We start from the raw sequence: 24,918 nt of genomic DNA on the forward strand, positions 1-24,918 counted from the left end.
AAACATAGATTTGTTTCCTCAGAAAGCTCTAGGTTCTTCAGAATATCAATTACTACTAATTAATAATATATACATGTTATTATTGCTCAAATTTATATTTAAATTCACATGCAAATTTCACATGCATTTTTACATGCAACTGCTGTCCACAGCAAAACACCTGTGCTATTGTTCAGCATTACTTATAACATGTTAGATTAGTAACCAGAAAAATTATGTTTGACTAACAGACAAAACTACATCACGTTGTCAAGTACCAGTCTTAGAAATGCTACTTTATACCATGATGTAGTTTTGAAAGATGCCACTTCACATTTTGAATAAATAAGTGAAATTTTAAGTTATTTACAGCAAGTGAGTAGTTAGACTTTTTCATCTGTCACATTTCCCTGGTAGTTTTAGAGTTAAATTCATAAACTATATATGTCACTTATATCATAAGGCATTTCAGCAGAATGCACATTCTTCAGTCTGGAGAATTTGCATCTTATGGGTACTTCCAATGTTTTGCGTTGTTGCGTTAGGTTTTTTTATTTTTGATCATTTTGTCTGCCTACAACTACCACAGTCTCAACCTTACGTAAACCGTACTTTGCCTGATCTAGAATTTAATTAAAATATAATATTATTGCAGGTACTCATAACATATGAATATGTTAGGTATTCTCACAGCACACAGAAACATATTCAGTATAATTTTTCATGCAAAATTCAGAAGTTGTCACAGTCTCTTAGCAAAGTCTAGAGTCAGCGGGCCAGGGGAATAGAGAGCACACACAAGACTCACAACAGTCATGCTTAGTAGTTCAGGCAAAGTGTAGGTCCCATTTCCAGAAATCCCAAATGGTCTTAGATGGAAGAAGATGTTCAGGTCAGCCAGCAGGATAAGAGTCCCCTCTGGCATAACAGCCACACGCTTGTGTTTCAGAAAAGTGTATGTATACACCATTTCTGCAGGTCAGTTAAGCAGGTCCATCTGTCATCACTTCTTTGACTGGGGTCCCTTTATTCTGCCTAGTTTGCACCTCAGTCACCTAAATTCTTTAGATTGTGTCTAAACTGTGTAGCAAGTCTGGAATACAACCTACTTTCAATTCTAGTCCTCCAGGCATCCAAACAGCTTAGAGTGGTGGGACTCCCATGCATGCAGAAACAAGAGTTCATAGAAAGGGGAGCAGTCAGTGACTTGGGACTTGTCTTGGTATAGACTCAAGGTACAAACAGGCTCCAGACACTTCTCAGCTTGGGAGATGAGAACTGGAAAGCATTCCTGATTCCCACAAAGTAGACAAAGCTGTTGTGTAATTATGTAATATCAGTCTAATAAGTGAGGGAACTGATAACCTGAAAGTCTTTAAACTTTGCTTTGGTAACTATATCATCTTTTAAGCACCCTAAATTAAGACAGTAAAGGTCAGAATTACCTGAAGCATCTTCTCAGAAACACAAATGATCAAAAGGTGTCATACAAAATACATGAAAGAAATGCAAAAGACCCAAGGAAAAATGGAAAGAGATTGGAAAGAGATAGTGGTTTCGGTAATAAATACTTGAAATTGAATATAAGGCACAGGCCATTCTTTTGGAGTAAAAGAGCTCTGCAGAAGAAACTTCTACAAAGTGAAATGGACACCTTAGAGAAATTAGTAAGTATATGAAAATAAACTATCTTAAATACAGGTTAGTAGTATTTAGTTTATTGTGCAAAGTACATCTTTCAGGCCCTATAATTAAGTATATAAAATACTGGGTTTATTGAAGTAATAGAAGATAAACGGAGAACAAAACCAGTTTTAGATTGACTTAATGACTGATTATTGTTTTGTCAACATTGGCAAGTCAGTGGCAAAAGCCTCCAACTTTATCACGATTGGAATTTAGATCTTAAATGTATGTGACACTGAACTATCATCTGGTAATTAGCATGCATTGCAGTTACAGCAGCAGACTCCCAGCATTTGAACTCACTCAGGACTATGCTGCAACAGCCACTAGAGTAGGTGACCACATGCATCGCTCTGCTGGGCTGCTGACACTGAATCCTCTCTGCAAAGGCACCTTATTCGGTCTGTCTACACTAGATAATAAGCAGGACATTAAAAATATTGTGGTGTTTCCTGCAACACAATGAACTAGCACAGGCAAAACTGAATCCCTGCTCTCCCGATACCTGTACTCCCTCTACTAAATTATTCTAGGGAAGAGAAAGCTAGGAATAGCCAGTAATAGTGTAATCAGGGCTATTCCCCACATGGGGAGATGCAGAGAATTTTGTAGATCTCTGCAAACTGTACTTGGTCTTTTAAAGCAAGGCAGACTGGGAATTCCTAAATGAGCAAAAGTAGAGAAACTATCCCACTAGTTCTAAATAGGCAACATGATCACATATCTAGGTGGTATAAACTACATCTTCAGTAATACAGTTAGCTTTAAAACAAAAATAAATTTGCAGCTTTTGAGTCCAAGAAAGATTTTAAAACCATAGTTGAAAATAATTATTTTAAGCACAAGAAGCAACACATTCAAATTTAACATACATGACTTTACTAATTTTGAGCTAGTAGAACTAAACAACACACAAACATGCAGCAAAAAATAAGTAAAATTTCTTCAAGCACCCACAATTCACTAGTAGTATCATCAACTTGCCTTTTCGCCCATTAACAGGTGGGTTTTGATGTTTTTCCCCATAATCTTTATAACATTAAAAACAGACAATGATGATTAACAACTGGAACAGTTACTATGATGAACAACGTAATTATAGAACACGCAAATATTTTGCAAACTATGTTAGTATAATTCCATGCACTATGCTGGAGTTATCACAAAACACAGGTGAACAGCACACAGTGTATACACCAGTGAACAATACACACTTAGAGACAGAACCATAACAAAAGCAAGATAAATGCAAACTGTACTATAATGAAAAATGGGAAGGCAAAGATCTTAAAGAACACTTTGGATACAGAAATGAAAATTAAATTAAAAAAAAAAAAATCCTGCTTTCCAGCTCGCAAATCTTGAAATTACTGTAGTAACCAGATTTACGAACAAGTAATGAGCTGTATCACAGTAATTATTCCTTTGTTTCAAGAAGAAAATAGTGATCCATATTTTCTTCTTTTAAATAACAATGGGAGTAGGGTCCAGGCCATGGGGTTCCCAATAAAATGTGATTCAGGCACTTACACTTTTAAGTGAGAATGGCATTTTATGCATACTTATGTTTACCTAGTAATTTTTCCTACCAGCTAGTACTAAGTGTGTTTCTTACTCATCTTGTCATTTGTTTGGGCCACCCTTCTGGAGCACTTAATTCACTCCACATAACTGCAGTAATACCCTCAGTGCATTATCCTCCTCTGGGCTTCATTCCATGGGCCTTCAGGTATGTACTACAGTGCCTAATTTTAGGCAGCTAAGTTTAGCATTGGTCTAGCCCCAAATATTTGTAAACAGAAAAGCTTATCTGTGCTGCCCTTCCAAGCCACCACAGTAGATCTATTGTCACAGACAATTATTAACAGGGATAACAGAACACAACCTATTAACAGTGCATGTAAATGAACATTTGTGCTTTTATGACATTTCCTTTGAGAAAGAAACTTAAGAGCCGAAAAATGATGGTTGAAAAAATCTTTAGATCTCTGCATGTCTTTGAACCTATAGAGTATGTGTTTTCTGAAATTAGAAAGTAAAGTTGTGTATTTTAATCACACGGTATTTGACTTGAAAAAATATTTGCATGTTTGTTGAACATCATCTATCAGTTCTCATCACACTAACTTCCTTTTTCTACCAACTGAATTGTCTTCCAAGCAGGATGAGGGACATCATACAAAATATTAATATTTCCATATAATGCAGATTCCTACTATTTTTGTTCAGCGTTATCAGTCTGACTCTACAAACTAGGGAAAAAGAGTGTCATGATACAATAATGATGTTGACTTCCCTGATTGCAAAAAGTATCAGTGCAAAGAAGAGGGTATTAGATCTAAGGTGTGTCCACCCTGATCTGATAAGGCTACAACTTGATCATAGTGACAGGGCACTTTCATAAAGAGGGATACAAAAAAGTGAAAAAAACAAGTGATTCTTTTTAGGCTGAACTATTTTAAGCATTCACAAACTGGTAAATAAACTATGCTATATCAAATTCGTTTGTCTTGTTCTTACATAAAATGATATAAATATTGTCTGGATTTTGACTTTTAATATATTTACAAGCTGGCTGGTAAAGCTTCCCTACATGCTCAAGGGAAAATGTTTCTAAAGGAGATAGGTATTTGTGGTCAGACAGACCTGCCTCAACCTCTGATTCCTGAACTCCAGTATGCTTGTTTTCTTCATCTCCTGCTGCATTTATATAAGCAAGGTATGACAGGAGGGAAAAAGCAAGACAAAAATATGCATGCTTTGTTACAAGCTGTTCAAATAAAAGATAAACATAAACCTAAAGACATTCACAATAACATACAAACCCTCAGTCTGTGGCACAAATTATTTTTTGAGTGAATCAATGATTAAATAAATCCTTGTGTTATTTCTCATTAATATCTCTGGTTTATTCCAATGAGGTCGTTCTGCAAGTAATGATGATCATATGTACCCCTTAATATCCCTTGTTGACAATTTCTTATTAAATTATTGAAGCGCTGGAAAGCAGACAATAAGTATCAAAGCAGAGAAAGAAGACATCTTGGTAGATAATTGGTTTAAAAGCCTCTCATGCTTGATTTTGCTTTAGATTTCTAGAAATAAAAGTATAAGCCTCTATTCTTGAAGAGCATATTTAAAATTGTGTATAAATCATAAGCAAGTGGGAATACCCAGTACCTTTGTAAGTGCAGAAGGAACAATGCAAATGTTTTTCCAGCTTGGAAAAAAAATCCTCAGTTTGTCAGATAATACACTTTTTACCTGGATTTCAGAGTAGTTAGAATTCAGAAAGACAGACACTTTTCCTTCAGTAGCTACAGTTGCCTCAAGCATATCTAAATATTAGAGAACACTGAAATAGCTGGAAACAATGGTGATGATACAGTTAATGACAGTAACACAAATATATTTCTTTTATGTCATTAATAAAGAGCAATAACTTTCTTTTGTGACAAAGCTCATCTAATACCAGGGTAACAACAGTAATGATATAGAAGAGCATTGAGCTGCATAACTGATGTACGATATGTCTGCTTTAATTTATATGTCAGTTATTCAGTAAACACTGTTTTGTTGTGATGTTATATACTATACACAAGGTTCAGATTTTGATGACTTATTGATTTTTGTCTTTTCTGTTCCCAGAATTTTTTCCAGTTCTCTCATTACTTGTATAGGTAAAAGTGCAACTAAATAGCTCACTGAATTATTTGACTTCAGGTTTAGCTAGCATGTAATAAAGATTTTAAAACCACTTGTTCTAACAGGTTACTGTTAATAGGGAGAGAGATTTAGACTATAATCAAAGCCAATGAAATGGAAACTAATCTCTACATAGATTTCTGCTCTAAAATTCTGTGATAAAATAATGACATTTAAATTCCATTTGAAATCGTGACATTGAAAATTCCAACTAAAATATTCAGCAGGGACACCATCTATAGAGTCAACCTTCTCTCATAGAAAAAAATTTATAGAAAGTGTTCCAAAGACTTTAAAAAATCAATTCCAGTAAAATTGAACTAAAATATTTTTGGCATGTTGGTACCCTGAAACATAAATAAAAAATGGCTGTTATGAGCACAGCTGTGTGACTCTAGTCATTTTTCTTTATGCCCTTTGTAGTCTCAGACCTAGATGGTAAGACCTTCAACTGGCATAAAGAAAGAGGCGTTTAATTCCTCCTTTTGCCAATCCATGAGAAAATTATGAACCATTACTTCCCTTGAAAGGTCAGAACCTTTCAAGCAAGCCCCTTAAGCCCTGTGTTAAAGGTAACATTTGTTCAAGTTTTTCTATGGAAATTGTACTAATGCAAATAAAACATTTAAATATTCTTCAGGGGCTGAGGACTCTGCCATCTGTCAGGAGAGTGAACTAAGCATCCACAGGTAAAACCCAGATATATTTTTGCCAATTCCTACTTGAAATTAAAACCCGAGGTAGATTAATGCATTATAAGGCAGCCTTGTTAGTGATGTTAAATAAGCTATTCTCTTTACTTTCCTGTGTTGAGCATACATAATGCAAGTTACCTCATGCAAGCACGAAGGTGTCTAACATCATACAATCAGTACCACAAAAATATCTACACAAAAAAGGGTGAGTGGAAAGATATGTACCTTCATGTTCTAGAGCGCTGTGTTTGACTAAGTCACCAAGTTCCTAGCCAAGCTGAAGGTAGTCCAAGTTCCTATCCTGTATTATATACATGTGATCAATCACCTTTTACACAACAAACTACCTGTATGCCATATATTTTCAAAAACCTGTGAAATCACAGGTGATAGAGTATGATAGAATTATGATGAGTGTGACACAGGTTCTCTACAATTGCGTAATAGTTGTTCTCTGTCTCCCATCTAACTACGATAGGTCACCGGAAAACATACAATTAAATTCCTCCCAATTTTGCAAAATTATGTCTTATTTAAGAGAGAAATTTTGTTCTGAACAAGACAAAAACCCCTTAAAATAAGCAGTGTGTCTTTCTGTCTTTCACTAGTATCTGTGAATCATCAGACTGTCTCAGTAACGTACACTCCATACTGCATGAGTTGCAACAACAATATAATTGACAGTATAGGCATTTTCTTTTTAAAGATTTGAGATTGTATCTGAGAGATACAAAAACTGGAGTTAAGGCTGGTAGTTATCTCTGATTAAACCTACCTAATCAACTACCCCTGTTAATTCCATTCATAGATAATTTTATTCTGGAATAAAACAATCTGAAGTTAAGAGGGGACAGTGAATGAGCATTAATGTCAGCTTTAACAGTCTCTGAAATAACTTTCACAAGACACAAGATTATTATGAGACCATGTAATTAAACTCTGCACACAGAGCATAAATAGAAAGGCAAATCCTCACTGGGCTCTACTATTTGCTAAATTTCTGAGCATTTCAGTTTTATACTTAAAGGTTTTTTTACATTTGTTTGGCCTGACATACTTTTATAGTTTTTATGGTTGGGTGGTTGGCTGGGTTTTTTTTTGTAGGCATGAAGAAAGAAAGGGCTATGCTTATTTTTAAGAAGAAAAGGAAAAATCCATTATTAGGAAAAAATACTCTCTCTCTGATTAGTAATTAACAACAAATTGAAAGGGCTAATACTGAATACTTTCAAGACCACTTTATGGTGTTCCGTTTTAATTAGCAGCAAGCAGTCATTGAGTTCATCCTTCTATCGAGGCAAGTAAGAACAAAGAAATATATCCACATATAAATGAAAAAAATACTGTTAACCCTTAAGAACTAAATATTCCAGTGTTCAGTTATTGTCTTGTCTATAGTGCTAATAATACAGAACATTTAAGAGTACATAACCATTTCACTGCTAAAAACAAATTCAATTTAATATAATTTAATACTATTGTTTTTCTACAAGTGTTCATTAGAAACAAGATATCTCTATTTTTAGCATACTTTAAAAGTATACAAGCAAAAGTTCAGCTAAAAAAAAGTCTTCTGACATTGCAGTAGTGAAAATCTGGTAAAACCTTAAGTAGTTCCAGACTTCTTTTTAGAACTATTTTCCATCCATCTAACATGAAAATACAGTGAACTAACAAAGTTTAAAGCAAAACCCAAACTGCGTAGAAGCATATGCTATATTCTGGCTTGATAAGATAACAACACGCATTTCAGAGATACCCAGACTCTCTTCTGAACAGGTTAGACTGATATTGGCAGCAATACAGCTGTGGGAAGCTAAGGATTTATCCAAAATGTCATGACTGTAAATGCAACATAGCTAAAGATATTTGTATGTTCTCCTATTGAGTATGTGGGACACTGAGAAAAAGATGTATAGGTCAATACACTACTGCTAGGAATGGTCCTTTCTAGCTATTCACAGCAAGATTTCTTGAAGACAAACTTCTCTGGCTATTTCAGAATTTTGAAATAAATTATTCTAGGGAAATCTAGCTGTACTGGAGCAAAAACCTACAACCACATAACACAATTTACTGAACAAAATCTACTCCAAATCAATGTCTTTTAATTCAGATCCTAATCTGGAAAGCAGTTACCCAGAGGGGATTTTTTTCCCATAGATTCCTTCCCTTCCAGTTCTAGTCACATAGACATAAGCACACCATATTTCACACTATACTGAGTGTTGCACTACAACAAAAATTTCCCCAACTGAAAATTGCTTCCTTATTTCTACTTGAGTCCCTGCATTTCTACTACATTTTAAGAAATAGTATGCAGTTTCAACACTTTAACAAATACAGATTATTCAAATGTATACCGACTATATGAAACTACTGTAGAAATTAAAAAGTTTTTCTCTTTTACAAAACTGAGATTAATTCCAATTCCTTTTTGTCTATAATGTATCTTTCACTAACTCTTTTCTTCAGTACGATTTTAACTTAATCTGATAAACAATACAAGCCTTGATTTCAAAATGCAGAAAGGTTAACCTTCACAGCATGTTTTCATGCAGTATAAAATCCCCACACTCATTTAAGTCACGTATATGCTTCTATAAGAACAGAAAGATTACTCTGTGTCAATAACATTTTCCAGTATGGTCATACACTCTTCCCCACAACAGACAACTGTTACGATTATCACCAGGGCATATAATAACACATAAAAATCTCCTCAGATGTCTTTAAAGTTTTCAGGTGTAACTACTGCTTTATTTGTTAAACAAATAGTAACATAAACCCCTTCTACTATAGTCAGCATTTTTGATTCCACTGAATTTCAGTTTGTCACTGGTACTTCATTTGCTTAAAATAACTTTTTGTAAAATTCAGTTCTCCACAGTAAAACACTGCTATTAATCATAATTACATTCTGCCACTGACAAAAGTTAGACAGTCTGCTGTTCTTGTAGAGCATCCTTCCTTTTAAAGAAAATTATTATTCCCCTTAAAGAAAAGGATTAGGAGATCCTAAAGAAGGATAGAAAAAGCCTTGATGTAGAACTATATTGTTATTAGAATTAATTCATGACGGAAAATTATATAGAATACTGTGTGAAAGCTCTATCAATGGATTATGTTTTTAACTATAGTGTTTACAAACTTTATATGTGTAAAAATTCAACATGAAATGCATCTAGTCACTGATGATTCTTTGATTCTATATTAAAACTCTAGTATCTGTGGATTTGGCAATTTTCCATAAACCAGATTTTCCAAAAGACTATGTTAGACATAGGTACAGGAAAATATTACTCAGTCTTCAAGTAAAAACAGAGTTCTTCAAGTCCCAGCAGTACTTACCAGAGTAAACAATTCTAGCACTCCTATAAAAAATAATTTTATTGTATTTACAATATACAATATCTCTACGGAACCTATGAGGTAAATAAAACTGCTACCCTCTCTAATCAAAGACAGTAAAAATATGCAGTACTTCAAAATTGCTGCCCTAAAGAGCTCACAGTCTAAATAGATATACTAAGCAAACAGCAGGGAAGAGTGGTAAAACATGAAAGCATATACAGCAATGACAGCAAACATCATGTGATTATTTCCTGGCATATCTAGACTGTATTTCATGTAAGCATTTCACAACACATAAGACAACAAAGAAATGAATATACTAAGGCGATGATCTGAGAAAACAGAGTTTTCTTTTCATGAAGTTTTGCTTCCAAAATGTAAATAAACACTGTAAACATTGTAAATACTAAATTAAAAAGTCTGATGAGACAGGTACAGTAATACCACATATAGACCCTCAGTGGTATAACCAAGGACTGCAATTGATATCTTGTGGCTTGCTATTAAGCAAATTATACAGTTTTAATTGTATAAAATATAAGGACCTTAATTTTAAACAAAAGTATTATAACTTTTTGAAAGACTATCATGATTCAATTAACTTTTGCTCCTATATTATTTGAAAATTACCTAGTAATTCAGCAACTGTGTAACTTTATAAATCATTTGCAATAAAAACATTGTTCTGAGTAAATTCATGGCTAATACGAAACATGTCAAATAATGTCAAATGCTTAAATTTAAATATTTAAAATATCACAGGCCTGGTTTCTCGTCTCTCACATGCCTGAAGTGCTAATCCTGAAAAGGTACATACCTATGCAGATCAACTGATATATTTTTTATTTGCTGCAGTGTAATTCCTTGGTATTTAAAATGGGTACATGGGTAGTCACTTTTCTAATGATGATCATATTTAGATAATATTATTTATACTGTTGTTGTTTTTTTTAAATGTAGAACTCTGTACAATTTATGAGCCACAATATCTGAATATAAAAAAGATTAAACAATTATGACAATAATTCTGACTATTTCTGTGCAATCAAATAACATCAATTGCAGTTGGGTTTATTTTTCCCTATATAGCCTCTCAAAAAGGCTTTCAGGTGAAAAACAAACTCTCCTTTATGTACAGACCTTCATAAGATTCTATCTCCTTGTCTCCATTGTCTAGGGAAAGTAACAAAAACAAAACAAACAAACAAACAAAAAAAAAAAAAAAAGGGAACCAAAGCACAGGGGTTAAAACCAACAGAAGTTTTATAAAAGATACAATATACATGTTAAGAAGGATTAAAAAAAAGTAGTGTATATGGCCATTTAGACTGATTTTGCACAGCACATCTAGTTATCAGAAGTAGACAGGTGAAAATGTATTTGCTATCAAAAATATGTTTATATACCTCTGTTTCTAAAAATTTTGGGAAATGTTTCCACTGACCAGTGCTTTTATAAGACATTCAAGACAACTACAATATCAGTAAAACATGAACCATGAAATATCTTGCTGACCTTTCCTATTTTTAAAGATTATTACCTCTCTTCTTGCTCTTCTTGTTTCAAGATGCAGAGGTTTTATATAAGCAATTTGTAACACACTCCATGTGAAACCACAAGTGATCAGCTATGCTCCTAACTCCCCAAAGAGCCAGAGTTTTATCACTAAACAACGTACAAAAGATCATTTCCTGTGCCTGTTGAAGTCAATGACAAAACACCTACTGAGTTCAAAAGGAACAGGATCATGATAATAGTTAGTCCATCTTGGTTCGTGTGTATTGCACTGTTGATGATTATTGTACTGCTGGTGATCCATTTCAGTCAAGAGTATTGCAGATATTAAAACATAATAAAAGAAAATACAGTACAAAATGCAATACTACTATCAAATCCTAATTCTGTACACAAAAACTCAAGAGATTTCAACTGTAATGTCAAAATAAAAATAACAAATGTAATCGACCTTCATGAGCAATTTTGCAACAACATTAAGGTGAAAACCATACACTTACTTCTCTCCAACGTCCCCTTTGGTGGGAGCTGCGGTAACTGCCTGCCCCTTCGCCCTACTACTGGAGTACTTGATGGACTTGTCTGAACAGACCCAGTTCGAGGATGTGACCTATGAGACACATATCAAAACAAACCATAGCCATTTAATGACAAACTCATCTTTAAATACCATCAAGAACTAAAAACATGATGAAGTAGGCTTTAGATCACTTGGGACCCTTGAAGTCCCACAGTGAAACTATTATCTCTTTTCAGAAAAAGACTTGATTAAAGTCCGTGAAAAAGAAAAAAGCCAAACTAAGGCTGAACATCCATAAGATGCTTGTTTGCACAGTCAAGGCAGAAAATGCTTTGTATGTATATTCATGTGCATATGGATATAATACCCACATACACATAAAATTATCTGCAAGTCAAATTCAACAATCTTTACTCAGCTTGTATTTGGTTAAATTATCATTGAGTCGCAATGAGGTTACAGGGATTTGTCTAAACAAAGTAATAAACTGAGAAAAGACACAGGTGTTTGACTCTTACTGGTGATTTGATGTTACTATAACTTTCAGAAAACAGAAGAATGTATTCTGCAGTTCTAAAATAATGAGAGGCTTTACTGAACATCAACTAGACCAAAAGGTACTGGTTTTATAGTAGTATGTTTAAGCTAAGAGTAAGGTATAATAATCTTCAAAATGTCAATCAGTAAAGTGTAGCACTCACACAGGAACAATACAGACTATGGCACAGTAAAATGTAGTCAGAGAAAATGGTGGTTAAAATGGTAATTAATAGACAAAGTTAGTACAGTCCATTTAAAGAAACTTTTTAAAAAAAAAAAATAGTTTCATTTGATGTTATGATGGTTGTACCATAAGTGATGTCTGATGAACACAGTTTCTCATACTATAAGAGAACAATGTGATAGGTATGAGGTGCTTTATGTGGGAAACCATCCAGGATTCCTGATAAATGAGAAATCACAAACAAATGTAGTTAAATACTGTTAGCAGACAATTTGCAATGGCAGCCACACCATTATATCCAGAGTAGAATATAAATAGTGTGTTGGCATTGAAAGGGTTAGTATCTATTGCTACTAGTGATCAGCTAAGGATGAGGCGATACCAATCAGCTACTGGGAAAATAAAATGGTGAGCTGGTGGGGCAGAAGGGGATTAGTCTGATTGATTTGTCTGTTTCACCTCGGTAAGGCAGGTGAAGGAGGGGCAGATCTTCCAGTCATTAATGAAGGCATCGACCTGATGAGGTTTGAGTCAGGACGCTCTGTGGATCGGGAGCGGGAGTTGGTCCGCTCTAGCATAGGACGTTGCTCTGTTGATCTGGATCTTTGATATGGCTGTCTATCTGCTGCTTCACAATTCCTGTAATGTTAGTCAAAAAGCAGCTCAGTTGACCTTTGACTTTTCTATTAATTATAAAATATGTTGCATGATACTGGTTTGGAGCAAACCATTTTTTAATGTACATTGGGGGGGGGGGGGGGGGGGGGGGATAAATCCTCTGAACTCCCTTCTTGATAACATAGTTTTTTTATACATGTATGATTTGGCTTGCTCCATATTCTTGATAAATGGGCTGAAATGTTTCCAATGTCTCAATAATGACTATCCATGCAATAGTCTGTTTCCTGACAATTTCTGGGTAAAAATAATGTTATTTTCTTAATTAATAATCAACCTTGGAGGAAAAGAACAACTGACATAGTATTGTCTCACTAAAGCTAAGAACTCATTTAATTGTGCAGTTTAATTGAGCGTTTTTACTCACATGACTAGATTTTTACAGACTGCATTAATTTAGAGGTAGTACTCTTATTCCAGATTTTATAATTACCATGTAGCACTTTTAACTATTATTAGATTCAGGATGTCTGTTAAAATATAGGCTAGGCTATAGTGAAGAATTCATACGCAGTGCTCAGACTGTGATCAGATGAAAATCTACATGATTAGTACTTGCAGAGGTTCCACCAACTAGACAAAGTTTGCTTTGTAATAAAAAAAATAATCTAACCCACAGCCTAAAGAACTGTGCCAGATGAACAATGGAAAAAGTTACCATTAGAGATGCAGCAGGGAGAAATTAGACTGAGTAAAAGAGAATTTCTTGATCAAGCAGCCTGGTGTTCTACTATTTTAGGCAATTACTCATGCCATTACTTTCAGAAATTAATCAAGTTTCACCTTTTTCCACAATGTATTTGGTCTGTTTGCAAGGAGTAATATTTGCTAGCATTATCCTAAAATACATAAAATCAAGGTAACTTTAAAAGAAAAATCCATACCCTGATGTAGCTACTTATTAAATTCACACTCTTCCCAGATCTCCCTGAATAACTGATCAGCTATAGAATACAAATGGGGAACACATACCCTTCAAGACTTTTCTTTGAACTAAGTCATGCATTTTAGAATGAAGTCAGTCAAGACAAAGAGTGACTGGATGGTGATTAAGTGTAACAAGAAGCCAAATTTTAATTAGTATCAAAAAAGAGAGAGACATACCACAGCTTCATTATGAAGAGTCTTATTAACAGCATTTTATTTCTAAAAACTATACTGAGACAGAGTATAGCTGTCTCTGGGGTGGCTAACTGCTGAAAGGGTTGATAAAAGGTTTTTTGAAATGAGTGTCTCTTCAGGCCTTCCATGAGGTAATACTTGGATTCCTAGAGCATACGAAGTAATTGCCACAGACAGGTTCAGAATAATACCATTCACCATGAACCTACATCTACAAGCTCCTAACAAGCAAACACACCACAGTGAGACACATAACGGTATTTATAAGCTGCGGCACTAAAGATTGGAGGAAAAGTACAATGAGCCTGCACAAGACCACAACAAAATTACCTCACTTCTTCTTCTATCAGTTCTGTTTCTGAATGGGAAGCTTCATCAGCAAAAACATCCACTGTCTCGCTTCTTTTACATTGTGGATAGACAAAGAAACACAACCTTAGCTTTGATATGAATGTTGCTTAGTTTAGGTAACTATTTAAGAGAGTTTTCAGTGCTATGGAAGATGAGAAAGGTGTCAGCCATCTGCATGGTATTTAAAAAAATGACCATGGGAATAAATTCTTAGACTTTGGGAATAAATTCAAAGAAAAAAATATTCCTGTTTTCAACAAAATTACAAAAGAGAATATGACCAAGGTCCAGACAACCCACCCCTACCTTGTTTACCCACATATTTAAGAAAATCAGTGAGCCCACAGAGACTTTCTTCTTTGGGTCTGTCACACAGAGAGCTAGAACAACCCTACTCCTGCTAGTGAGCAGGGAACTGCTGGAGCACACAGTGGCAGGGGCTGGGCAATATGGTGAGAGGTATCATTCCATTTTCTATTTCTCTCTCCTTCCAACAGTCAGTAGGACATACAGAAGAACAGGTGAGTAGCAACCACATGATTTTCATAAACACTTCATGAGCAGTTAAGCCTCTTTCACTTGTTACTCATAAGGCCTCATTCTCTTTAGCTGTAGTACAAGAAATGTCTTTCAGTATGTTAGGGGTCTGATCCATTGCCCGTGTTAAAGGCAGGTGAGGCATTTTTACCATTAGGATCAATACTAATGGCTTAGTGGGAAGGTTTTGTATTCTGCAGAGCATTACAGAGCCACTATAGCTAACCACCACGCTAACAGATAAAGGCCTCAGAAATTTCATATTCAATAGCTAATACAAATATTCAATTTGCCGCAATCTACAGCGGGCATTTAGTTCAAGTGGAAAAACAACCATGAGGTCCCAGAAGTGAAGGGAAACATGGATTGTGACAGAGAACCTTTTGCTTTTACATGAAGCTTTGGCACCACTGTTGTTCTGTAGACTCAAGGATTTGAAAACTGTGTTGAATCTTGAGGGGAAACTGAGTTCACTCAAGGTACAGGCTACATGCTGCAAACCTCTCAGTACCCACAGCAGCAAATGGAGGCCCATACAATAATTACACTGACAGTTTTCCACTTGAAAGCTTCTCTGTGTGGTTTTAGACCACACACATATAAAGAACAATTCAACAGACAGTTTTACTGTCTGACCCTTGTCCATATTTTTTTTGTCCTTTTAACAGTAAACACGTGTTATATGATCCAGATCTTTAGAAACAAACTGATATTTTTATAGAAAAAATATCACTCCAATAACCTGCTTGGGCAGTGAAGCTCCTCACCTACCACAGTATACAGCTATACAGTAATATCACAGTCTGGCCATAAGCATGGAGGGGGAGTTTTTAAAACACCTCAGTGAATTAAAACCAGAAATTCATAGCTTTTTGCATAACATTCTTGAGGGCATATGCACCCAAGTTATCTCAATGAAAGCTTCCTCTTTTCTCATTATAATTCATATATGAATTACTGATATTAAAGAGGGAAGCTGTTTGTCTTTGCTAAGATAAAGCTAAGATAGAGCTGTTTATCTTTGCTAAGAGACTTTTTATTATAAAATACAGTTAATGAAATGACAAATAGTGACCTCCTCCATTTAGTATTGCCTACCATAGCATCCTTCTACCTTTGCTAAGGAAAACATGTGTGGCAGGTGGCCTATTTCCCTGTCAAAGTCTACAACTCTTGTGAGCATGAGACTCCCCTACGCTGAGGAAAGAGTACAGCAGAAAATGTTTGCTTCTTAACCAAGCACACCTATCACTCTGAAAAAGAGTTCTCTGTAAGCCACCGTGTGGAAAGCTCTGTGAGTATTCACAATCTAATTTTATATTCCAAACCCATCAGAAATTATAATTAGAATCCACTACTATTTAGGTACCACTGTAAATTCTAGTAACTACAGTATCTAACATTTTGATTTAACTACTGATCTATCTGCATTGTTCTATATTCATATTCTGGAAATTTCAAAAGCTAACTCTTTTCTCAATGCAGAAAATAACCATTTCTAATTTTTAATTTTTCAGATTTGTTACTTTTCTTAACAAATAAAAAGGAGAATTTTCAACAAATGAATACATTCATTGATCTAAGCTTATGCATACAGAAAGCCTTATAAAAGATGAACATTTTTCAACAGTAAGCCATCATAACAGCTTACAATGCAAATAAAAGTTATTTTTTCCTCAAAATGACTGAAAGCAGTTTATTTGAAAGCCCATCTTAAATTCTTTTACTGTGTGCAAGACTAAAAAAGCAAGCTATGAGATCATGCCAATCACAATTTTAGTACTAGGTTGTTCTTGTAACAAAAAACTGAAGAAGTAAAAATAGAATTGCTTTAGGATTATAGTACACTACAGTTCAGCTCCTAGTGCATCTTTTTTACTCTATAAACACTGAGCACAGAACAACAAAAATACAGCAATACATTTTCTAATTATCAAAATTTCAAACTCCAGCTAATATACAGTGGTAATACCTGTCAGTGTCTGTGGATGGTTGCTGGATTTCAATCCTTGGACATGTTATTCTTCTACTAGCTATAGGAACTTTGCTGTTTAGTCACAGACACAAGATCCTCTGTTAGCATAACATAGATAAGCATGTCTACAAACAACTGAGTTTTCTAGTACCAAGCAAACTTAAATTTGAGTCATAAGTATTGTAATGGAAAATGGGGAGGAGCAGTATAGTGCCAAATATATAGATAAACTGGTGACTGGGTATCTCACCAAATCACTCATCTATACCTATAAAGAATTTTTTTTAAAGCTTTTAGGTACAATTGCAAAAATAAACAAAAATAGGAAGCAAAGCAAGATATTTTTGCTGCAGTAATATTCTATCCTATCATGCTTTATGTAGTGTATGTATCTATACACATACATGCACACACTCAGGATCTATTGACATGCACATCGCACTGTGGTGTATGTGATAACTATGGGTATATATCTACATGACAGTCACAGGCACGACTAAACTGTAACATGCCAGTATCTGAACTACTTTTCTACTAGCTAACTCAGCTAAGCAGATAAAGCAGAGAATTCAGCTTCAATCCCAGGCACACTGTGCTCCACACTGCTATGTACAGACCTTTACAACTACAGAAATTCAGTTGCTTACAGCTTGCTTAGGTATCTACACATGGCATTGCAGTCACTTTGGTGATGCTGTTGTAGACATATCTAATCATGCTAACACATGATGGCATGGTACAATTATAAAAACGCTTAAAGAAAGCACAGATAGCTATATCTATAAAGATTTACTCTCCAAAATATGTTTCATCATCAATAGATTTACTAAGGAATAGCAAAGCCCTGCTTTAAGAAGGAAATTAGACCAGTTAGTTTTCTCAAGTTTCTTTTCAACCCGAATTAATTTATGACTCTATGCATGCAGTCAGAGGTTTATGCTAGCTATTACAATCAAATATCAACAAAACCAATAAGTAGTCTGAATCCTGGAGCAATTAAGACTGAAATGATGTGCTGAAATATTTCATATCCTCCTTATTTGTAAAATCAGACCAAATTACTTTTGTGGGTTTTTGAGGAATAGAAAAGCAACTTGTATATTTGAAGGGAAAATAGTAAAAACATGTAAGCAACTTCTTCATCAAAAATCTCAACATTAAACAAAATAAAATGGTGAATGCTTTTAAGAAAGAGGCTTCTTAACTTCCAGTTAACGTGTTATAACTGCATTCAAATGAAAGCAAACACAGCAAATAAACTAATAATAATACTAATTTCACTTAACTGGTTAACTTTAACTAGTTTAAGAATCAGTTTCCAGTATTTTACTCAAAGGTAATGTCTCAAAAAATGAATCTTGCAAGCTATCATTTCTGCACACATAAGTGAACCAATGAATGCAAGCAGCATATATGTTGCCTTATGTCTTCTTGTACTTACTTTATCATATTAACTTTTATTCACATTTTTATTCTGTGCCTACAGTATGAAATGTTTGGAGGTATTCCTTTACTACTAACTTAAAAGTCTGAGGACTTAGACTATAATATAATATGTTAAGTATTTGTTTTTACATTGTTGTTTCTGCTACTTGTAACACACATTTTCATTTATATAGCCAGTTGCCTTTTACAGTACCTTGTATTTTGCCAACTACTTCCACCTTTCAGCATCTTTAACATAAACCCTCAGTTGACACATATAAAAGAATCACACTGCAGGAACACAAATCTCTGTCTTCATTAAATGACTCACTGAAGATCATGATACTGATTGCCTGATAAGCCTGATTGCCTGATTTTGAATGCCCAATTGGCATTCAAAAAGCTGGGAACTCAAAATTCTCAAAGCAAGCCGAAATCATCTCCTGTCCACATCTCCCTGCTCAATTTTATAACTGAATATACTGCTGCTATTCTTTCCAAGATAGCAATATCAATTTGGATTAAAAAATTATAAATATTCCAAAGCATTTCGGCTTTATAATTTTATTACACATTTTTTCCCATTTCAGAACACAATATTTCACCCACTCAGCTTGAATGTTGTATCATAATGTATGAGCAATGACAGGAACATTCAAGGGTTTTAATGAACATGTAATTCATGACTGAAGAGCAAATGGTATATAAGACAATGCATAGAAAAGCCTAAGGGAGAAGCAATGAGAGAGAAGCATTTCGTAGTGGGGCTTGAATATTCAAATGCAGTTCAGCAGAGCACTTAGACTACAGACTAATTAAGTGAATTAGTTGCAGGTTTACAATTAAGCATGTACCTATATATGCCTTTGTGCAGTGTAGTACTAAATGCAAAATTTGAAAAGTACTTGGTTCTTGGTGGGTTTTGCAGGATTTTTTCCCTTAGATCTTAAATATATGTGTACATGGCATGCTGCAGTTGGCCTCTTTTTTCCATTTTAAAGACCAGTAATATGACAGACATTTAATGAGTAAACTATCACAAACAGGGGTTAATATCGCAAATATTTGTTTATCTGTCTTCTTAACTTTTGGCAACAGACCTGTAGTTCTGACCTCTGTGAAGTCAACAGGATTTCTGTCACTTGATGAGGCTAGGATTTCAATCAGATCATTCCAAGATAAGCAGTTATATAAGACTTTATTATCTTTTAAGCTCTTGAATTACGAATGAACAAAATAGCATATTGTTTCTGTTAAAGGCATTCGTAAATCCATTCATCTTAACAGAATCTGATCCATTTCAGTAGTCTTCATTCTATTAAATATGTTCTATGCCTTATGGTCTACCTAAAAGTCACATCGGTTCACAAAAAATGTTCTTATCTTTTATTTCTGTTTCCATAGATTTTTTGAGCTAAATTTAAATGGGGACAGTGAGTACTAACAAATAATTTTTTTTTTCAAGTTACAAATCTGTATTTTCCTCCTGATATTTACCTACATTAGCATCTATGTAGTACTAAATCTAAGACAAGTAAAGCAGAACTATTAAATGTGACTATCAAAAGCAAATACAAAAGCTTTGTTTACACTGAGCACTTCCCAGTCTTCTTCAAATGCTGTTTATTTTCAGTATGCTTGTGCACTTTCCCAGAAGAACTAATAAGCATGGCCCTTGCCAAAAGCACAAGTGTATACTTCAAACACTTAAAATTGAAGAGCCAACAAACAGTGGCACTCTGGTTCGAAAAGCTAGGCAAGAAATACAGTCTCAAGTAAGTTTCTGTGGCTGAACTAATGCTGAGCCAGAAGACTCTTACAAACTTCTCTCTAAAGAGAGAACCTTGCATTAAAATATTGAAGGATTATTTCTGCGGTTTATCAGATTTTTTTCAGTTTCAAGTTGACAAAGTCACTTATGTTATCATTCAGTCACTGAACTCCTTAAACAGAATTCCTGTTTAGTCAACATGACAAATATGAATTACATTTTTATTTAAATAGCCTTAGGACTGCAGGTGAACTGTGACTAATCCCTGTATTTATATATATATATATATATATATATATATATATAAAAACTTCTGTTGTCATTACATAGTATCATTTTATATGGTTTGTCATATTCATCTGAGTACAATCTAATAGGCTTCCAGTGATCTGTTTTAGGTACATGCTGTTTTTCCAGGCAGACATATTGGCTTTTATCACCACAAAAGAATAAACAGAAACAAAACACTTAAAGCATGGTCAGTAATTAAGTTACTAATAAGTAATTAATTCAATATTCATGCACAATTTACATGTTATGAAGTATTTGTATGCACAAAATTATAGCATTTGAGACACCAATGTATAGCATTATTTTGTGTAACAACAAATTTTTTTGAGACACAGTTTTAGTTTTTATTAACTTTTATTCTTCATTGAGGAAAAGTTCCCAGTAATTCTATAGGAGTTTCACTTAAGAACTTCACGATTTATCAGCATTTTGGACCCACAGCATATGTTTGTTTGTTTTAGTCAGCCAAAATATCCCACTGGCATAGTCCAGCTCCTACTTACAAGATACAAAAGGGAAAAAAGAAGCCAGCTCTGTGCACATTCACAAAGCAAGTGAGTAAAAATAAAGAAGAAAAATGTTGCAAGAGCAAGAAGAAAAATGCAGGAGAAGCAGTAAAGTCAAAGAACTAATAGCAATGAAATCTGGTGTGCTCCTTTGATTGGGAGCCAGCTGCAGCTGGGAAGAACTGAAGATTGTAAGGTACACAGCACTTTGCATGGGTTATGGATCAATCACACAGGAAGACAGGTTAGACAGTTAGAACTGGGATTATTTCTAAAGGCAAAAAGTGTTACATCTCAAAGACACATTCCCCAACACTGTGAACGTAGGCAGGTATTATCAGTTAAAAAGCCTTTTTTCATTGAAGCAGCCCTGAACAGTGAGAACATGTTTTAAAAATAGTTCAAACATAATTAATGTTCTTTTTCTATTTGTAACTCAGTAAAACAGCTTAATCTTGGAAAAAAGACTAGCACATAAATGTGCCTTAGTCCTCAGTCAAGAAGGAAAGACATCAAGAAGAATATACTCATTAGAAATAACTTTGGTACAATTATAAATGGACTCTTATTATAAAGATTAGAAATACATTTGAGCTATAGCTGTAACACTACACTCTTTACTTACCCATAATTTTCAGCTGAACCATTGACTACATGATCTGCCCATGAACTTGCACCATTGTACCACCTTTACAATGCAGTTAAAATAAAGAAATGTTATAAAGAAACATATGTATTAATAATAACACTCTAATTCATATGACATGACCACTTCTCAATAAAATGGGAAGCTTTCCAAATAATTTTGTACATTTCCTATTTTCTCAGGTATGAAGAAAAACATTTTTTAAATTAAAAACCAAGCAAATTATGTTTAATTTTCCTGATATAATTCTTAATATAGTTCACCTTTATGGTACTGAAATTCATAGCTAAACTGGTGAACAGAATAAAGACTAACTGATCCCTTATCTTCTCTTACACAAAAGCCTTCATGTTTTCAATGGTTATTGAGTTTGTGAAAGAATTAAAATGTAATTGTGAATATATAACATTAACAAAACTAACATTCTATGTAGCAATAGTATAAAATGCTGCTTTTAAATTCAAATACCTAACTTTTACAAATTTATTATTTTTTCTATTTGATAGGGTGGTTGTTTTTTACAGTTACTTACAGAAGCAGAAGAAAACTCACTTCACTCAGATCAAACAATGAAAACTAATTAAATTTTAATATTATATTAATTATGTATTATTCTTCTGGGCACTGAACATGGGCTACCTAAACATTTGCAGTATCATTTCAGCTAATCAGTTAAAGACAATATAAAATACATGCAGAAATATTTAACCTTAAGTAGAACCATTGAGAAAAGAAATAACAGGACAAAAAAGCTGCTTTCATTTCAGAAAGCAGAGGATAAACTGTTTATTTGCCATTACTCCAGCATATTAAAAGCATACACAAATCATTCAACATTTGGTTAAGGAGTTTCAACTGGATGTCTGGAGTTCCATATTTTCAGGATCTTGCTTGAAACTGCAATACTCCCACCATTCAATGATTTTTACATAATAGTGAGTGAGAAGGAAGTCAGGGTTTTTCAGAAAAGATTGAGGGACAACCATATTATCAACTTGGATACAAATCTTCCTTTGTACTGAAAATCCTAGCCAAAGTCTGCAGGATGAACTGTTTAATAGCCTGAATACACTTATCCAAGGGTTTTCATGAATATGCTCCTGGGAATCACAGAAGTATTTTGTGCATGGCCCCCTTTTTTTCCAAACTTATATTTCAGAATCTAAGTTGTAAATTTAGTTTGTAAATATATTTACAAACTAAATAACCCCAGACCTCCTGGTCATTACGTTGAAGGAAGACAGTATGGAGTACAGTATATGTCAATGACACTCAGCTGCTCTTGTTTCTTCTGTATCAAATTGGATGGTATGGGGAATTACATTTTTTTTTGCGTGGTTTGTAGCCAGATCAATGTCTGGATGAAAGTTACTTTAGTTTAACCTAATTTAGTCTTAGATTTAGTTCAGTCTAAATTAGAATACAACTGGAGAATGACAGTATATCTTCACACTCTCCCTGTTCATCTGTTTCCTTGAAACCAAAACCAGTCTCTCCAGTTAGCCAGTATTTTAAGTAAGATTCTTCTGTAAAAGTACTTTATTATAGACACCATAAATATATAAGCATGGTTTTAAAATTGCAGTGCACTTTATTTTTTGTTAAATATGACTGTATTTATTAATAAAATCCAAATAAAAATAAAATTTCTTGCTATTAGAATATAATTACTGTTTTACCGGCTCCCATACTGTAGACAAAAATAAGACACTGATTTAAAAATGGACATATAGAAGATCTAATTGAACAAAGGGAGAAGAACACCAGCTTTCACCTTTCTTCAGATTTTCTTCTTTTAGGGCTTTGCCTAGCTAGCTCTTTAAGCATGAAATGCTGTTACCAAATAACTATTTCTAGAGACACTCCAAAAGTTTTCATATTACACATCTGATTTTAGTTATATTATGTTCACTGTGATACAGTGTATGCATATCAAAATTTAATAAGAATAGTACTTTCAGTCCTAGCACAGCAAGCACCCAAAATCAATTTGAAGGCATTCAGTTAGTCATTTTTTAAGTCAATACGAGCAGTAACACATCAAAAGCTGAGGACTTTCTTAAGGGACTCAGGTTATTAAAAGAATGAAATTGAGGATTCTAAATTGTCCTATAATTTTCTCCTGGTGACTGAAAAGTTTAGTCATTAGAAATATGCTGCCATTAAGTGGGGAAAAAACCTTCAGTTGTACCTAGCTCCTCTGTACTATTCAGTTTTCTTCCCACATCTAATGAGTAAAATTTTTTTCAGGTTTAGAATTATGCTTAAAAAAATATCCAGAGACAAGTTAATGGAGGGCTAAAAGAAAATGAGGTACTTTAACTATGGAGATTAGTTGTTCTGTATTTAGAGAAATAATGCATAAAGTGCACTGTAAACTTAAATATCATTAGTCTAGACCAATTAAAAATTTTAGACTGCAGAAAAAACTTATTACCCAACTTTATCTATTTTTACTATATAAATTAAAATACCTTTCAGGAGTATAGGTTGTGTCGTCATAATATGAATTAGGCACTCTTCTCTCCTGCCTAGTCCTCCTGAATATGGAATAAACAGCACAGATATTTCAGACATTTTAAAGCGTGCTTCTTTCATGATGTTTTCCCTCAGCATATTACTAAGATAGTGATGAACATAGACCACATTTATCTATAGTTCAGCAGTATATTTTGAACTTATATTTTCATATATGTGTAATTTTTAAACTTCTACTTTCAAATTATATTCAGAAACAGTTAACAAGATATTAAGAACACTTGATCAATGCACACGTATTCCTTAAGAGTGAAAAGTGACATTGATAGGAAAACAGTATTTGAGCAACTGAGAAATTTCACCAGAAATAGAAGTTAGAAAATATCTGACTGGTAAAATGGAAGTCAGAAAACAAAATGGAAGCAAAATTTTGTTTCCTTAAGTGAAGCAACAGAAATTCTGCCTGAAATACTGCACAAAATGTGCACAAACCAGCTTTTATTGACTTCCAAACACTAATCTCAAAGACTAAATGAAATAAATGAAAATAGCACAGTGTGGTGTTCTCAGTGACAAAGCTGAGCTCCAAGGTAGGCAAGTCAAGAGAGAATTTCATACAGTCATGTTTGCAGCAGATTTTTATTTGGGAGGAACTGCTAATATTTTAATTTTTAAAACAGTTGGGATAAAAATCTTGAGAACATTACTCTGTTATTGAGATCATGTGCATGTCAGCCAATTTAAGATGGGTGACTCTCAGATTATGCACTGGCCTCTATAACCCTATAGGACTGTGAATTGAAAGATAAAATAAAAGCTTGAGTAAAGCTCTACATGTATGTTCAAGTTGAGTAGCTGCAGCAGTGTAAGCAGCTGCAGCTGCTGCAGTGCAGCACTGATACCAGCTAGCGCTACCATGCTGACTACCACATTAAAGAGTCAAGGAAAACTGGAGCAAGG

At 34.1% G+C, this 24,918-nt stretch overlaps 1 protein-coding gene across 50 annotated transcripts in view; it reads right to left on the reverse strand.

Annotated features, from left to right (window-relative positions):
* The window catches only part of RIMS2 (regulating synaptic membrane exocytosis 2), a 489,731-nt gene that overhangs the window by 125,670 nt on the left and 339,143 nt on the right, over window positions 1-24,918 (reverse strand). For 22 of the 50 annotated variants that reach the window (XM_074898586.1, XM_074898572.1, XM_074898573.1 and 19 more), the window contains 7 exons: window positions 23,955-24,020; window positions 21,460-21,522; window positions 16,839-16,913; window positions 14,309-14,380; window positions 12,638-12,817; window positions 11,435-11,544; window positions 10,560-10,592 (listed from right to left, as the gene is read on the reverse strand). In XM_074898586.1, the coding sequence (XP_074754687.1) occupies window positions 10,560-10,592; window positions 11,435-11,544; window positions 12,638-12,817; window positions 14,309-14,380; window positions 16,839-16,913; window positions 21,460-21,522; window positions 23,955-24,020 (599 nt within the window). The remainder of the gene's footprint in view (window positions 1-10,559; window positions 10,593-11,434; window positions 11,545-12,637; window positions 12,818-14,308; window positions 14,381-16,838; window positions 16,914-21,459; window positions 21,523-23,954; window positions 24,021-24,918) is intronic. The other 28 variants (XM_074898591.1, XM_074898608.1, XM_074898585.1 and 25 more) reach the window with 11 other exon arrangements.

Source organism: Athene noctua, chromosome 2 (assembly GCF_965140245.1).
Source record: "Athene noctua chromosome 2, bAthNoc1.hap1.1, whole genome shotgun sequence".
Lineage (NCBI taxonomy): Eukaryota > Metazoa > Chordata > Aves > Strigiformes > Strigidae > Athene > Athene noctua.